The sequence below is a fragment of the Cololabis saira genome, chromosome 12 (genome assembly GCF_033807715.1).
Source record: "Cololabis saira isolate AMF1-May2022 chromosome 12, fColSai1.1, whole genome shotgun sequence".
NCBI lineage: Eukaryota > Metazoa > Chordata > Actinopteri > Beloniformes > Belonidae > Cololabis > Cololabis saira.
The window spans coordinates 26,150,331-26,167,046 of record NC_084598.1 but is presented as its reverse complement, the minus strand read 5'-3'; the positions used below and the strand labels follow the sequence as shown (position 1 = coordinate 26,167,046).

At 42.6% G+C, this 16,716-nt stretch overlaps 1 protein-coding gene across 1 annotated transcript in view; it reads left to right on the top strand.

The window, feature by feature from the left end:
* Positions 1-223: 223 nt before the first annotated feature.
* Positions 224-16,716, top strand: part of stat6 (signal transducer and activator of transcription 6, interleukin-4 induced) — a 37,925-nt gene continuing 21,432 nt past the window's right edge. Inside the window, exons 1-3 of the mRNA XM_061736226.1 lie at positions 224-565; positions 12,525-12,670; positions 15,103-15,247. Of these exons, the coding sequence (XP_061592210.1) occupies positions 12,537-12,670; positions 15,103-15,247 (279 nt within the window). The 5' untranslated portion in view covers positions 224-565; positions 12,525-12,536. The remainder of the gene's footprint in view (positions 566-12,524; positions 12,671-15,102; positions 15,248-16,716) is intronic.

Sequence of the window (16,716 nt, the reverse complement as noted above, 5' to 3'; positions counted from 1 at the left end):
ACCATCGGTATGACAGGCTCTACTCGGGTGTTACGCGACGTACGCAGTGGAGCATGAACAGACACAAAGCAGGCTACGCAGGCTACGCAGGTTACGTGCGTAGAGTATATCTCCGGCTTAACGGCGTAGGGTACGCGGCTACGCGCACCTCACGGTGGGCGTCGCCGCGTACCCTACGCCGTAGGCTCTGCGTTGGTGTAACGCGGACCATAAATCAGCCTATACTCACTATACCCGAGTCATGTGTGAACTTGAACATGAAGTCAGGAAATAAAGCGCAGCCCACGAGCCCGACAGGGAAGTGAGCCGAGCCTACTTTTTTTTTTTTTACCTTGCTGAAACTCGCTGTTCTCCGCCGTGAAGCCACTTGAAGCGTGTTTTTTTTCCCTCCATCAAATCAATGATCATTAATCCATGATTGTCCAGCTGCGGGGGATTAGACTGAAGTGTCCCATCGAGGCTGGAAAGGTGCAGTAACATGTTCAACTTCTGAGACAGACGAGGACGAAGAGACAACGGGACCACGGTGTTTTTCAGATGTTTTGAAATCTGCGTTTCACGGAAGGTAGGTTTATTATTTAGTTTGTTTTATTGCGCTGTTATTAAGTGAGAATGAAACGTAATGAGGGATGCTGACTTTGCCCTGCTTTGGTTATAACAGCAGGGCTGGGAACTTCATCAATGTCGGACTCAAACTCTCTTATATTCCTCGACATTATAGTGTTGTCCCTCCCCTCTTTCAACACTTATAAAAAACACTGCCATTTCGTTTAACACTATTACGGAGTACACGAAAACGTGGAAGAAATGCTTTCAAAATATGCCCATTAAACGTTTCTTGTTTGTTTTTCCACGTTTTACTTTTGTCTTTCACGAAATACCAAACAGCGTGGCGTTGACACGGGGTCGAATTAGATGTTAGTATTCATATACTTCACTCCCCCACCTTGTCATACTATTGTATTCTCAGGTGAACAAAGATGAACTTTTGTGAAGTTGTGCACTCAGCAGAATTTGAGCTATAAAACTCTTTGACAACTGTAAACATCGGACAAAGTCAACACTGTGAAGGCAGCAAGTCACAGCATGTCCACCAGAGGCACTAGGCCCTTAGCATGTAGAGTGTGTGTGTGTGTGTGTGTGTGTGTGTGTGTGTGTGTGTGTGTGTGTGTGTGTGTGTGTGTGTGTGTGTGTGTGTGTGTGTGTGTGTGTGTGTGTGTGTGTGCTATGTAGCTTATCTGTGTGGTCAAGAAAATTGGAACTTTTTCAAATGCAGTCTCGCTCACTGCAAAAACTCAAAATCTTACCAGGAATATTTGTGTTATTTCTAGTTAAAATGTCTCATTTTTAGTCAAAAAATCTCATTACACTTAAAACAAGACTCATCACCAGAAAAATAACTTGTTATTTGACCATTTTCACCTGTTTCAAGTAAATTTTCACTTGAAATAAGTAGAAAAATCTGCCAGTGGGACAAGATTTATCTTCTTATTACAAGCAAAAAAATCTTGTTCCACTGGCAGATTTTTCCACTTATTTTAAGTGAAAATCTACTTGAAACCGGTGAAAATTGTTGTTTTTGAGTCTTGTCTTAAATGTAATGAGATTTTTTTTTACTAAAAATTAGATATTTTAACTAGAAATAAGACAAATATTCTTGTTAAGATTTTGAGTTTTTGCAGTGTATAATAACTAGTGAAATCGATCATGTTGTTCTGATTTGCATTTGTAGTTATTCTATATGTATTAAGTAATAGAATAATCAATACAAATAGACACAGAGTAATTCCATAAATGTATTTAAAAAACAAACATTTACATTTTCCCTTGAAGCCAAGGTGTGGCGGCTGCCATACCCAATTGACGCCCCTGGTGGGTGTGTGGGTGTGTGTGTGTGTTTACACAATGTAACGGACCTCAACGTTATAGAAACATGCTGGTAGCAGTAAAATGTAGTGAAGAAACACTTCTGGGAAACAACTGGACTTGGTCTGCACAGAAAATGCACTCAGCCTCAATAGTGCACAATTTTACCGATCTGCTTTGATAAACATTAGTCCTAGAAAGACTCACTCAGCTCTCACCACAACTATTCTTCTCACATTACATGAAAGAGGAAGGCGGAAGTCTGTCTGTACTATCTCTTTTGAAATCAAAGGCAATCACAACATAAAGTTTAATATTCACAAATGCTGTTCCTCACTCGGTAGGAGTCCTACACACTGATGGCAAATCCAGTTTCCACTTGAATACTAGGTTCATATATATTTATATATATGTATATGTCTAAACCAGCTGTGTCAGGGGTAATTGGAGCCCTCCGGGCTGGGAGAGGGTCTCCAGCAGATCCCTGGAGAAACACCAGAGCACTCCTGCTCTGTCCGGAGGACCATAGTTGTAGGACCAGGATAAACACAGCGTGAAACCCTCAAGCTCCCAGACTGATTGGTTGGTCATTATCAGAAAGTCAAAAATAGCAGCAATGTGGAAATGATATACACTTAAAAGAATTTTACAGGCCTGTCTGAATGAGGCTTTGTGGGAAATAAACAAATGTATGGGGCTTTAATAGACCCAATGCTGTAGATTTAATGTTTGAAAAGGGTTATATAACTCCTTCCCTCGTAACCTTTCCGTATTTATTTGTTTTTTATTTTTTGAGTAATAGCTGTTTATAAGGCCTGGACATTTCTTTTCTGATTGCATCATAATCCGAGGTCTCATTTATATAAGAAAGTGAGTAACTTATTTAAAGAGCACTTTTCCTAGATAAAAATCACAAAGTGCTTTACAATAACAGAGAGAAATCAGAAAGACAACCTCTTAAAAACAAAGCCACATAAAAAGCGCATTAATAAAATAATGATGTGCTTTAACATACCGGTAGCTAAATAATGAAATTCCCAGATTATAATCTTTTTGCCAACTTGAAATTAAAAATAAATCTTTGATAAATATTTCATTCAACATTTAGCCGATTGATTCGTCGGGGGAGAAGGATGAAAATGGAAAGGTTGGATATTTCATGCAGGTGATGTTTCTTGCGAGGACAGAGAAGCAGTTTTGTCCACCACAAATGCACAACAGACATTTTGGTTTATGTTCAGCACAACTTAAACTTTATTTTAATATTTCAATGCATGCATTATTTGACAATGTTACGAAATATACGTAACATTGTGAGAAAACCTATTTGAGAACTCAAAACAATTCATCCATCCATCTTCTATACCCGTTTATCCTTCACATGGTCATGGGGGTCTGCTGGAGCCTATCCCAGCTCATTACAGGTGAGAGGCAGGGGTTCACCCTGGACAGGTCACCAGTCCATTGCAGGGCCACATAGATACACAAACAACCATGCACACTCACACCTACAAGCAATTAAGAAACATCAACTAACCTAGTATGCATGTTTTTGGACTGTGGGAGGAAGCCGGAGTACCCGGAGGGAACCCACGCAAGCACGGGGAGAACATGCAAACTCCACACAGAAAGACCCCGCCGGGCCAGGGAGTCGAACCGGGAACCTTCTTGCTGTGAGGCAACAGTGCTAAGCACTAAGCCACCGTGCTGCCCCCAAAACAACTCATTATGAAGAAAATAAAAACTCGTCAGCACTGCATGCTGAACAGAGGTTAAATGTAGACCTTGTTTTTCTTTATTATGTTAAAGCTAATGTATTTTCATTAAAGACATTTTGATCTATAAACCTGCTACATCACCACCCAGATCGGACTGATTGAATTGGCGGGGTGACTCGGTGGAAGGCTGTGTCCTAAAAATGATATGTTTAGACAATATGACAAAGAACACACAACATTTAGTTTGTTGGATGGATGGAAGGAAAACAATATCTATTTGGCCTTTTCTATAAATAAAGGTTGCTTCCATAATAAGCACTATTATGACATGTACTATATGTATGATGGTAGTTGCTTATTTGCATTTCCCCTACTTTTTCCTAATTTTAGCCAGTGTCCCTAACATCTTACGTTTCTGCTACTTTTTACACTCTCATATGGTGACTCAAATCCTAGTACAGTCATCAAGCCTTTAACTCGCTCACACTGGCAAGGAAATAGAGAGATAAAGGGCATGCTTCTGCTGTGTAGGAGGAAAGGGAATACACACCCTCACTAAAGATGAACACCTGTATTGTTTTTAACTGATTCCTATTTCCAGATTTCTTAAGAGTGTAAACGTCCTTCTTCTGTTTTAGTTGGTTCCAGTTTTGTTTCTGAGATCTATTATTAAACACGTACAGGGATGTAATTAAACAATGGAAAATAACAAAGGCAGCTGGTTGTTGACTCTAATAGATTTATCTTTGGATAAGCTCTTTTAAGTGTTGGATTGAATTTGTTTACCCCAAAATGTTGGTAGATGTTGTTGTATAAATTGAGAATAAATAAACAGAAGAATAAGAAATTGAAATTAGTTAACAACCTGTTAGTAAGTTGGAAGTCTGCCTTTCAGTCTCTGGATCATCAATAGCAACTCCAATCAGACGAATTTGTGATCACTTCCCGCCAAGCCGAGCTTCCAACTTCTCCAAGGTGTTTTCAATCTTGCCAATGAGCTCAAACACCGCCGCTGAATCGCATCTAGCTTACGGCCCTGCTCTACCAGCGTCAGAGTCTGTGCATTGGTCGCTTTGCTTGACCCTTCAGCCACGTCCGGCAGCTTTGAGAGAGCCAAAACAGCTGTCAACGTTTTACGCGTTTGTCGATACACAAGTAATCCCCCTCCTCCGGTCAAGAGGACGATCAGGAGAAATCCTGCTATCATAATTCCAATTATGAAGGCGTCTTCAACATCCTCAACAGACAAAATTTTGAGACACAAAGGCTTCCAGTTTTTGTAAGAATCCATTGCATATCCAGAAAAGAATGTCCCGTCGGGGCAAGAGGGTTCCCTTACCCCCGTGGTATCTTTTGAACACTGAAGCACTGAAAACTGGTTGTGCACAGTTGGGTGTGTATGAATGTGTGTGTGTCCATGTGTGTCTCTCATGTTGAAGTACATGATCATCAGCCTCTTTGTGTTTTTACTTTTATGCTTTTCACTCTGTAATGCCGCTTTTGCACTAGTATCACCTTAGCTCGGTTCTACCCGTTTTGCGCTTTTGCATTAGGGCTGAGACGGGTAGAGGCGCTCCAAGCCGATACTTTTTTCTGTAACCATTTCAGTGAGGTTCTATAGCGGGCTGAGCAGGGACTATTTCTGAGGTCACCACCCTCCACGCCTCTGATTGGCCGGGGGGCGGGGACGTCACCACCCTCCGCGCCTCTGATTGGTCGGGGGGCTGGGCCGTCAAACGTTTGAATCAGGAAGCGGGAGTCAGCGCGAGAGCGACCCGCGGCTCGCGGCGATTTTATTATAAAGCGCAAAACGTCTGTTTGGTGATCCAACTCTGAGGTGCAGATGTTCATAAACCTGGTGGCTGTCGAGAAAAAATTAAAAAAGCGATGTAGACGGGCTGTTTTTTTCTCAGCCGCTCCCGGCTCCAGCTGATTTCTCATCTGCGCCGACACAAACAAAGGTGCTGCGCAATCGAGTACGTCACAGCCGCTTCACCACAACCCCCCCACTTCTCCCCTGGCAGTGCGAAAACACACATGTGGAGCCGTGTAAAGCCGCGCCGAGCCGAGTCGGGCCAAGTAAGTCCTAGTGCGAAAGTGCCATAAGTGATCGTTGCACATATACTTTCGTGTCCAGTCAACTGTGTGCTGACAAAACTTGCAGAACATTGAATCGCCAGACACATAATAATCCTGGGAGAGCTGCTCTGCCCTGTACCTGGGAATAAGCTGGTGGTTTTGTAGACTCTTTCTTAGGTTTCTCAGGTTAAGGCTCCGGTTTCTCACGCTTTGACATGTTTGCTTTGTCAATGAGGGAAATGGGGGAGGGAAGGGGCAGAGAAGCGCACAGTGTCCCCAGCTTTTAGTGACCCCCCTTGGAGCAGATTCTCAAAAGAAAATTTCCTTTGGTCCAGAAAAAAACCCCAAAACTTTTACGCAAATTGCCATTCAGTTCTGCTATATTGCCCATTTAAAGTGAATTTCGTTATTGATCTCCAATTCTGCGATTCCATCCTCGATTCTGTGATCGCGGATACCATGGGGCTCTACACATGAGCTGCGTCCGAAATTCCATCCTACCACCCTAATTAGTATGCAAAAACAGTATGTGAGATTTTTTAGTGCGTCCGAAACATTAGTACGTACTATTCGCTATCCATACTCATTCTGGAGAAATGTATTAGTATGGATTGATGGACACTAGCTAAGCAGAAACTTCCCACAATGCAATACAGCGGTGTTTGGTTGCTAAGTGCTGCGCAGATGCGTATATGTCATAAGTATAATATTAAGTATAATAATATTATTATATAATATTAATATTATAATATTCATATATGATAATATTATATAATGTCATCTTGTTTCAGCCAGGATAAACGGGAAAGAGCGGAGCGTTGCGCTGTTACTGCTGCTGTGACAGGAGTTGTTACCATGGTAACAACTCCCCCTCCCAATGGCAGGAAGTGGCGTGTGCACTCTGAGTAGTACGTCCGAATTAATGCATACTAGTACTGATATTTACTCAAAAGTGTGCCGAACTTAAGTATACTATTTGAGTATATACTGTTTAGTATGGCATTTCGGACACACCAATACATTTTTTCCATTAGCTGTAGCCTGTATTAACTTTTTAGTGCCAGTCAGTACACTTACAAAACCAACATTTCTTACTGAAGGGAGGTTTTCTTTATCACTGCTGTTGGACTTTTTGTATTCCTAATTTGTAGTTCAGCGTGTTCTTTCTGAATCCATTCAGTTTGGAACTCATTAAAGAGACAAGACTTAGCAGCTTCTTTTTGCTCCCTTTCAGTTTCCTTCAAGTTGATCGATAGCAGATTTGGCTTTTCATCAGGCTAGTAAGAAAATATTAAGTAAAAATGAGTCCTGCTCCATACCACCTCTGTGTTTGTATTATCTCTCAAGGCCAAATCCATACAAGCATTGACAGGACTGCGTTGTGAGAGAAGTGTGAAACGAGGTTCAAGTACTTTTCTTGATGGAATCCAACAGTACTATATGGAGGAGAAATCATAGGGGAACTCTTGATGCTGCTCTGATTTATTATCCAAATAGTGCCACTGCTCATGCACTTATCCTAGAAGATTAGCTTCACTTAGTAAGACCAGGAAAATGGATGGAATAATTGCTTCATTGTATTTTGGGGCCGTCCACAGCAAGAACAATAGGCATATTTATATATGACAAATAAATGAGTCAGTCAATCAATCATTGGGACTCACTTTGAAAGAAATTTCAAAGTGAGTTTAAAAAAAATCACTTCGAAGTTGGAGGTCAATCAGAAGGCAGCTGAGGCCATCTTCAGTGGTGCTGACAGATTGACCTAACCAGCTTCAAATTGTGTGCCAGAATACGTTCTTATTATCATTCATATTATTTATACTAATTAATTATTTATTCATGTACTTTATCAACATTGTGTTTTTATAACTACCTCTTTTCTGTGAGGGGCTCTATTTCTGTGAAATCTGTGGATGTATAGTACTACATATTAGAACTTCATTTAAAATAGTATTAAGCCAAAAATGTGAAATTAAACATTGCCTGCGAAATTATCATTAATCTTTGGTGCTTACTCGCAAAATGCAAATCACCTAAAAGGGTGGTAGATCCGAACTGCTCCTGTCAAAAACCATGTATTTTCAATCCACTTTGCCTGCAGATTTTTTTGCATATACATTTATGCACATACTTTTTTGGACTCCATGAAACTGAAAAAAAATTAGGCCTATGCAATCGTAATTTCGTTCTGTATACACTTGCTGCATACTGAATGACAAAAGTTTGTCTAAGTCCAAGTCTAATGTGGCCGGGTGGAGAGGTTGACGGGACACGCACCTGTGTCCCATCCACCTGAGTGGCTGCCACGCCTCCACCCGGCCTGCCTTTATAACGCAGAGCTGGAGAGCAGAAAAGGGTTGGAGGAGCTGCTGTCATGCTGTGTGCTTCTGCACTGTGTTGGGGTGTTGGTGATTTAACAGAATAAAGAAACGGGTCTGCACAAGCTTCGTGTCTCTCCATCCTTCGGGCGGGCCCCCGTGGCACGCACCCTGCCACATCTGGCGCCCAACGTGGGGCCTTCGAAGGTGGACGAGAGAGGCATGGAGCGGGCCCTGGACGCGCTCGCCCAGGCCATGGCGGGCATGACGGCCATGTTCCGCGACCAGGGCGAGCGGCAGCTGGCCGCAATGGAGGCGCTCATGGCCGCGGGGAAACCCACCCTGGCGCCAGCAGCGCGGGAGGAGATGCCAGCGCCGCAGCTAAGCGGCCGGGAGGCAGGAGCTGCGGGCCGCCAGGCGACGGCTCCCGAGACGGCGGGACCGACGGAGCGACCCATCCCTGCACCCCGTCTGAGGTTCGCCGCGGCAGTGCTGGTGGCGGAGCTTAGGGGCCGCGAGGCAGAAGCTGCGGGCCACCAGACGACGGCTCCTGGGATGGAGTCAGCGGCGGAGACGGAGGGGGAGGCGGAGTTGGCTGGGGAGGCGGCTGCGGAGGCGCAGCCGCCAGCGACGGCGGGTCCCGCGGGTCCCGCGGGTCCCGCGGAGACGGGGCCGGACCTGCGGCCAGAGCAAGGTGTGGGGGAAGTGGCGGTCCTGGAGGCGGACCAGCAGCCGGCGCAGGGCTGCGTCACCAAGGAGGGCGTGGTCCGGGACGCACCAGCTCCAGGACGGGGCTGCGCCGTGAAGGACGCGGTCGTGGACGCACCGTGTGGCCCGAGGCCACCATGGGCCCGGCCCCGAGAGCCTCTTCCACGGCGGGCGGGCCGACGCCGGGGGCGACCCCCCCGACCGTTGCGCTGGTCAGGCCGACGCCGGGGACGACCCCCCGACCAGGAAGGCCCGGAGGATTCCGGGCTTCCTCTCCCGCTCCGAGGGGGCGGGGGGGGGAGTAGGCTCGTTCCGGACGGACCCCGGCTCGAGATTGGCGTTGGGGGTGTGTGGCCGGGTGGAGAGGTTGACGGGACACGCACCTGTGTCCCATCCACCTGAGTGGCTGCCACGCCTCCACCCGGCCTGCCTTTATAACGCAGAGCTGGAGAGCAGAAAAGGGTTGGAGGAGCTGCTGTCATGCTGTGTGCTTCTGCACTGTGTTGGGGTGTTGGTGATTTAACAGAATAAAGAAACGGGTCTGCACAAGCTTTGTGTCTCTCCATCCTTCGGGCGGGCCCCCGTGGCACGCACCCTGCCACATCTAATTTTCTACTGCAAGAGTTGTCATTTTGGATGTCTTTCGTCAATATGGTTGTTACCAGATGGGTTGTTGCTCAACTTGCGCTGGTTGAATGACATCCAGATTCAGTTTCTTCTGTTTGTTGATACTGTTGCTTGAAAATTTAACAAAATAACACTGTTTCAAAGTGAAACTTAACTCACCTGAACTCATAACAAGATTAACCAAAGCAATACAAGCCATACAATTCAAAACAAAAACTTTTTTGTAAGTTGGAAGTGAAGTGATGTGTCTTTACTGGGTCTTGTCATTGTCATTGTCATTGTAATTAAGTCATTGTGGTTGCTGACTGCAACATTGTGGCTGTAAAACACGTTTACAAAAAAGTGGCCAGCGATGTCTGTTTTTCATCATATATATATATATATATATATATATATATATATATATATATATATATATAGAAGATATATATATATATATATATACCGGTATATGTATATATATATATACAGGGGTGCACACAAGCCGGGACTCGAGGGCCAGTCTACTGCACGTTCTAGATGTTTCCCTGCCTCAACACAACCCTGATAGACAAGGCTGTGTCACCAACAGAGTTGTGTAGACCTTGATGACATGTTGATGACGACCAGTGATTAGAATCAGGTGTGTTGAAGACAGGGAAACATCTAAAACATGCAGTAGACCCGCCCTCGAGTCCCGTCTTGTGTGCACCCCTGTATATATCCTCTCCCTGGCCCTGCCCCTTTTCAACCTTTCCCCGACCCTGCACCCCAACCTGGGACTTGCTGATTGGGCCAGAGCTTTGGGAGCTGCGTGCTGACCTACGATGCCCACTCCTGGTCATCCCGTTGCTTCTTCCACCTGCCTGCTGTGCTGTTGCCGTCCCTGACCCCCAGTCTGGCCCTCGGCAGGAGGGTCCCCCCTTATGAGCCTGGTCCTGCTCAAGGTTTCTTCCCTCCTAAAGGGGTGTTTTTCCTTGCCACTGTTTTTCTTAAGGTTTTTTTCTCCCACTAGGGAAGTTTTTACCTGCCATTGTTTATGTAATAATTGCTCGGGGGTCATGTTCTGGGTCTCTGGAAACCGTCTAGAGACAACTTTTGTTGTATTGGACGCTATATAAATAAAATTGAATTGAATTGAATTGAATTGAATTATATATATATATATATATATATATATATATATATATATATATATATATATATATATATATATATATATATATATATATATATGTATATGTTTACTGTGAACACATTCCAGATCTTATCAAAACTAAAGTAAGGACCAGTAAAACGTGTAATACAATTCTAGCCGTCACATGGAGAATGATGAAATAAGAGAGGGATCAGGGCATCTTGGGTTTCTTCTAATTGCCTGAAAGTTGAAGTGGAGCATGAAAGCATGAAATGGACTAAGTACTGTATCAAAGGATATTTACCGTTCAAACTGTAAGGAGAAGATGGGCTCAGTCGCCAGCCACGTTATACACGGACACACTCATACACATGTCCAACCGTGCACAACCAGTGTTCAGTGCTTTGGATATTGCAGCTTAAATTTCGAAATGTTACATCAGTTCAATGAAGTTCATAGTATCTATATTTACTATAGCTTGTTTTGATGGGCTCACCTCACTGTCTCTCATTTAGTTTGATTTTAGATGTTTCGCAAAAAGAAAAAAGAGACACCTTGTTAAAGAGTTTACGTATTTGTTGTCATAGTTATTACTGTAATTGTTATTAATGTGAGAAGACAAAATTATAGTGTTAAAAAGATAAAAGAAAATACTTAGGAAAAAAAAGGTTGTTTCAAGAACATAACATTGAATTGACTAAATGTTTAGGATAATCCCATGGCCAACTGGTTGTGTAGTATGTGGAATATTTGTTCCTTTTCTAGAAGTATTTACTTCCTGGAATCTCATTTTGGTTATTCACCACAGTCAACTCTCATCATGAAGACTTAATGTCCTTTCTTAATGATGAAAACACGTGAGTTTTGACATGTAGCCTTCAATCAATTGCCATTAATCAGGCATAAGTAGCGATATTGGGGTTGATGAACTTCACTTGACCCTCATCAGAAGCTACATGTGGGGGAGGCGGTGGAATTTCAAGAACAGCTGTGTGTTTGGTGGGTGAGACACGTAAGAGATGATAGACCGATGAACATGGTGGAGTTATTGAAGTAAACAATGCAGAAGGGTAAGAGCCAGAATAAAATGCTGACTGTACAGGTAAACAAAGCTGTTCAATATATCATTGTGCTAGATAAGTTAATCATATTATATGCATGCGAACAAGAGCCGTAATCAGACCTCTCATAGGTCATCTACTGTATAATGCCCCGATAAAAAGTCACCTGTCTTGGCTTCACTTCAACATAAATGGTTAATTCTTAATGTGGCTCTGAATGAGCTTCAATGTGTAAGGCAGTGTTTCCCAACCCTGGTCCTCGAGGCACACTCTCCTGCATGTTTTAGATGTTTTAGATGACTGCTTCAGCACACCGCGATACAAGTGGCTGTATCAACAGTGTTGTGCAAACCTTGATGACAAACTAAGGAGGACCATTAATTAGAATCAGGTGTGATGATGCAGAACATGTAGGACAATGTGTCTCGAGGACTAGGGTTGGGAAACACTGGTGTGAGGTATGAATGGAGTTTAGCCTTCCTGGTAAGGAATTGGGAATGTTTTTCAAATGGGATGACAAAAATTGGACTTAAACATTATTTGTTAGTTCTTGACGGGTTACATAATATATATTATTTTTAATATATTCTATTCTAACTCTTAAAGTTGTGCAATGTCATGAGGATTATATTTATTTATCCATTTTGCTTTAATTTAACCTTCAAATTTTAAGAAAAGTCTGTAAAACAGACAGTCACACACCAGCTCATATGTGGTGGAGCAGAGAAAGGGTTAATGGTTTAGTTATAACCAAAACACAGTCTTTAAGTGAAGCCATGAAGCACAGATATCAGTAGTTTTGTTTACACCATGTTAACTCCTCAGCATGGGAAGCTGATAAGGCTCACGGGATGTATTTCTGGCTGCTGCCAGATTTAAGACATCAGTCAGCGTTTCTGTAGCTGTGGAGCACGTGTTTTACAGATTTCTGTTTTTGCACATTGTTTTGATCATCTGTTTGGTTCACTGTGCCAATTAACAGATATAGCTATATTTATTATTCTGCTGTACTCTGTTTATTTTACAGCCCTGCTTGATCATGGCCCAGTGGATGCACATGACACAAATTCTGCAGTGCCTGCCTGATGATACAGTGAGCACCCTCTACCCCCCCTCCACCTTCCCCATTGAAATCAGACATTACGAAGCTGAGTGGATTGAGAACCAGAGATGGTATGATGCAAAACACAGACATGCCTGCATGTATTCATGTGATAAAACATAAACTATTGCAACATATCCTGACGACAAACCCCAGTTTCAGAGAAGTTGTTAAGTTTACTAAAGAGCAACAAAAACGTTATATGACTGAAAAGATTACCAATGTCTTTACTGATCACTTTTATTTTATTAAAAGATTGTTGCCAGCCACACCTGGAAAAACTCTTGGGAAAAAAGCAGAGAAAGATGCAATTCTGTAAAACTGTAAACGAGCAATTCAATTTTAATTCAATTTTATTGATATAGCATCTATTACAATACAAGTTGTCTTTAGATGCTTTCCAGAGACCTAAAACATGACCCCCGAGCAATTGTTACAGAAAAGATGGCAGGTAAAAACTCTAGTAAAAACTAGTGGGAGAAAAACCTGAAGCCAAACAGTGGCGAGGAAAAACTTTCCTTTAGGAGGGAAGAAACCTTGAACAGGACCTGGATCATCGGGGGGGACCCTCCTGCCGAAGGCCAGCTGGGTAGAGCAGGAAAAAGGGAGATAGAAAGAACAGGATGAAGAACAGAGAGAGGAGAGACACAGACACACTGTCAAAGGTACAAAAGACTAGATAATAGTATTAACTATCCGTGAGCAGGAGAACTAAGAGTTCTATGTACATATGGTACGTAGACCAGCACAACAAAATACAAGAACAATGGAGAACAATCATGCTTATGAGATACTTCTAATTAATAACTGAGGGTTGATCTGAAGAAAGGAAAGAGAAGAAGAGGAGAGAACAAGGGGTGAGGGGCACCGCAGAGTGGATCATGCCGGTGTCCCCCTGCAGCGTACCGGTAGGTCTATAGCAGCATATCTAGGATGAAGCTATGTTTAAGACGAGCTGCTCTCGACTTCCCTTGTAGCTGCAGCTATTACTACTGGCCCTAACACAGTAGAGTTTATACTAACTATAGACTTTACTAAACACAAACGTTTTAAGTTTGGTTTTAGGGGTGAAGGTGGTGTCAGCCTCCTTAACCCAAATGGGAAGTTGGTTCCACAGGAATGGTGCCTGATAGCAGAAGGTCCATCCTCCAAATCTACATTTGGATACTCTAGGAACTACGGGTAAACCTGCACTCTCAGAAGGGAGAGCGCTATTAAGAATATGAGGTACTATCAGATCATAAATATATCGCTGAGCCGTTTTGGGTTTTATACCCAAGTAATACATTTTTGAATTTGATTCAACATTTTACGGGGAGCCGATGGAAGGAGGTTAACACAGGAGAGACGTGGTCTCTCTTGTTGATTCCTGTCGGCATTCGCACTGCTGCATTTCAGATCAGCTGGAGCCTATTCAGTGAATTTCTTTGACATCCTACTAATAATACATTACAGTAATCTAGTCTAGAAGTTACAGACGCGTGAATTTGCATCATTCCGGTGATGCTTCTAATCTTTGCTAAGTGCAGCAATGCAAATAACCTCAACATCTTTCAACATCTTCGGTGCATAATATTGTTAAAACATTGAGAAATACTAGAGAATTTTTATTGTATAAAACCTAAGGTCAGAAAACCACTGTTGGCTGCACAAAATCATTGAGTCCTCAGGCGGCATCATGACTGAAACCACCATGTCACCATGAATTGACCCTGAGGTCTCACAATCAGCTCAACAGAAGGAAAGGGGACATGTTTGGTATGTTTGGTGGTCAGATGTGTTCATGTTTGATTAAAAACATGAAGAAAAACAGAGGTCAGATTTTCTATGCTATAAATGAAAAAGGCCAGCAAGACTGTTATCAGCGAAAGGTCCAAAACTCAGTGTTTGTGATTATATGAGGGTGCATCAGTGTCAATGCTATTGGTGACATGTACATACATGTATGGAATTTTATATCCATTAATGCCACCTTCGGGGAACATTTTTTTCCTTTGACATTTGTGGGTATTCAGAAGGACAATGCCAGACCTCATTCTTAGCATAGTTATTATTTGTTAATGTCATTTTCACAATTTAAATCACAACTTAAAAGACAAAGTACAACAGTCTAGTCTGCATTCAGATTATAGTGCATGTATATAATCAATGTAGTTCTTCTTTGTTTTGTTTATTATGTGCATTTGTAAATAAAACTAAATAATACAAAAAAAAAAAACAATGCCACAGCACACCACATTCCCATGCATTCTTATGACAGATGCACAGAGTTAGTGTGTAGTGTTCGGAGGCCGGGAAAGAAGAATCCATAATCATTGTAGAAAAATAAAGAACACTTGATTTTAACACACAGCATTTAACCTTCAAGCCTTCCAACTTTTTTGGAATTGCAGTTTATGCATATTTATCCTGCTTTTTAAGTGTGCCCTTGCAGTTTTAGATCCATTAAAGTGAAAATGGAAAATATATAAATACGTGCATTTATATGTATGTGTGCTCAAAGGGAAGACTTCACCCCGGAAAATGTGGAGAAAGAGTGCCAGGCTCAGGCTCTGTTGGACGAGATCACCAGCCGGCTGCACACAACTGCTCAGCAGAATGGCAATGTGGTGGACAGGATGAAACTGACGCAGATCTACAGGAACATGGTAGGTGAACACTGCTCCTAATGTAAGCCCGTCATACCCGTCATTCCCACCAGGAGAATTTCAGAAGCACAGTGCTTCTGAGAGCTGCCTGTTCAGCTAGAAGAATTTGAGAGACTGGTGTAATCTGCTCTTTTAAAGGGACCTATTATGGCATCTAATACCTATTTTAAACAGGCCTTGAATGTCTTAAAAACAAGCTTTTGATTGTTTTTGCTAAATAAATTAGAAATTCAGCCTCTGAGCCATGTCTTTATCTTCCCATTCTCTAACTTCATTATCTATGAGGGATTCTGAGTGGGCGGGGCTATAATAATGAGGCTCTGTGCTGATTGGCTGCCTGAATGATACACCGCTACGAAAAAATGGCGGAAGCTCCGGCCGGCGGAGTTGTTGTTCTTGTTCCGACCAGAGTTAGTTGTGGCGGTGGTTTCACGCATCGAAGGCCAACCTTTGTAAATCGCACCCGTCGTTACGTAACAACGGGAGCAGAATCTGAACGGCTCGTAGAAGCCACATCACACTGGATGGCTCATCCGGGCGGCTGTACAGACACTGCAGAATTTGGTTGCTTTCCTCCTTCTCTGAGTTGGCAGGCTGAGGGGAGACCACTTTATATATGTTAAAGCAAGAGAAAACTTGTTTTTCATAATAGATCCCCTTTAAAGATGTATTTCCAGATGTGTTTTTCTGGACTTCTTGAATTAACCTCTCCTCTTGACCTTGTATGAGGACCCTCTAAAAGGTTTACCCACAGCCTTAACGGATTAATGTAATGTAGATTTCTGAGTCTGAGCCAACTTATGGTGTTGAAAATTGATCATATATATTCTTGTGTCTGACTTTCTGCCTGCTCAATCTGTTGTGTGTGAATCGACCAAAGCAAACAGTCGCTTCTGGGATGCTTCTAAACTATGCTGTGGCAGTGCTGAAGGGACTGTTCTTATTGACTAGAATGGCTGCAACTCACACCAAAAGCGTCACGGACTGCCATTCATTTTCTATGAAAGCGCGCTGCAAGATATACAACATTACAGCTACCTAAGCATAAAGGAGGAATGGCGCTCCCTAGTTTAAAGGAGTATTTTTATGCAGCCCAATTTCGAATCCTGTTCTGTTTGTGTAATGATAATTATTTTGCAAGATGGAAGGAAATTGAGACATATTTGGAAGGTTATCGGATCCAATCAGTATTGGGCGAAAAGGGGATTCCTCCTTCTATCAAAGATAAAATAGACCCAATAACCTCTGAAACACTAGAGTTTTGGTTTGATTTTGTTAGGAAATTTAAATTAAGAAAAGATCAGAAGGCACTCAGATGGATTACATTTGATACTCAATTCAATCCCGGAGAAAATGATGCCACATTTAAGCAGTGGACAATAAAAGGTATTACAGCAATAGGTACAGTAATTGAAAATAAGGAGTTACAGAGTTTCCAAACTTTAAAAGACAAGTTTGGGCTTCAAAAC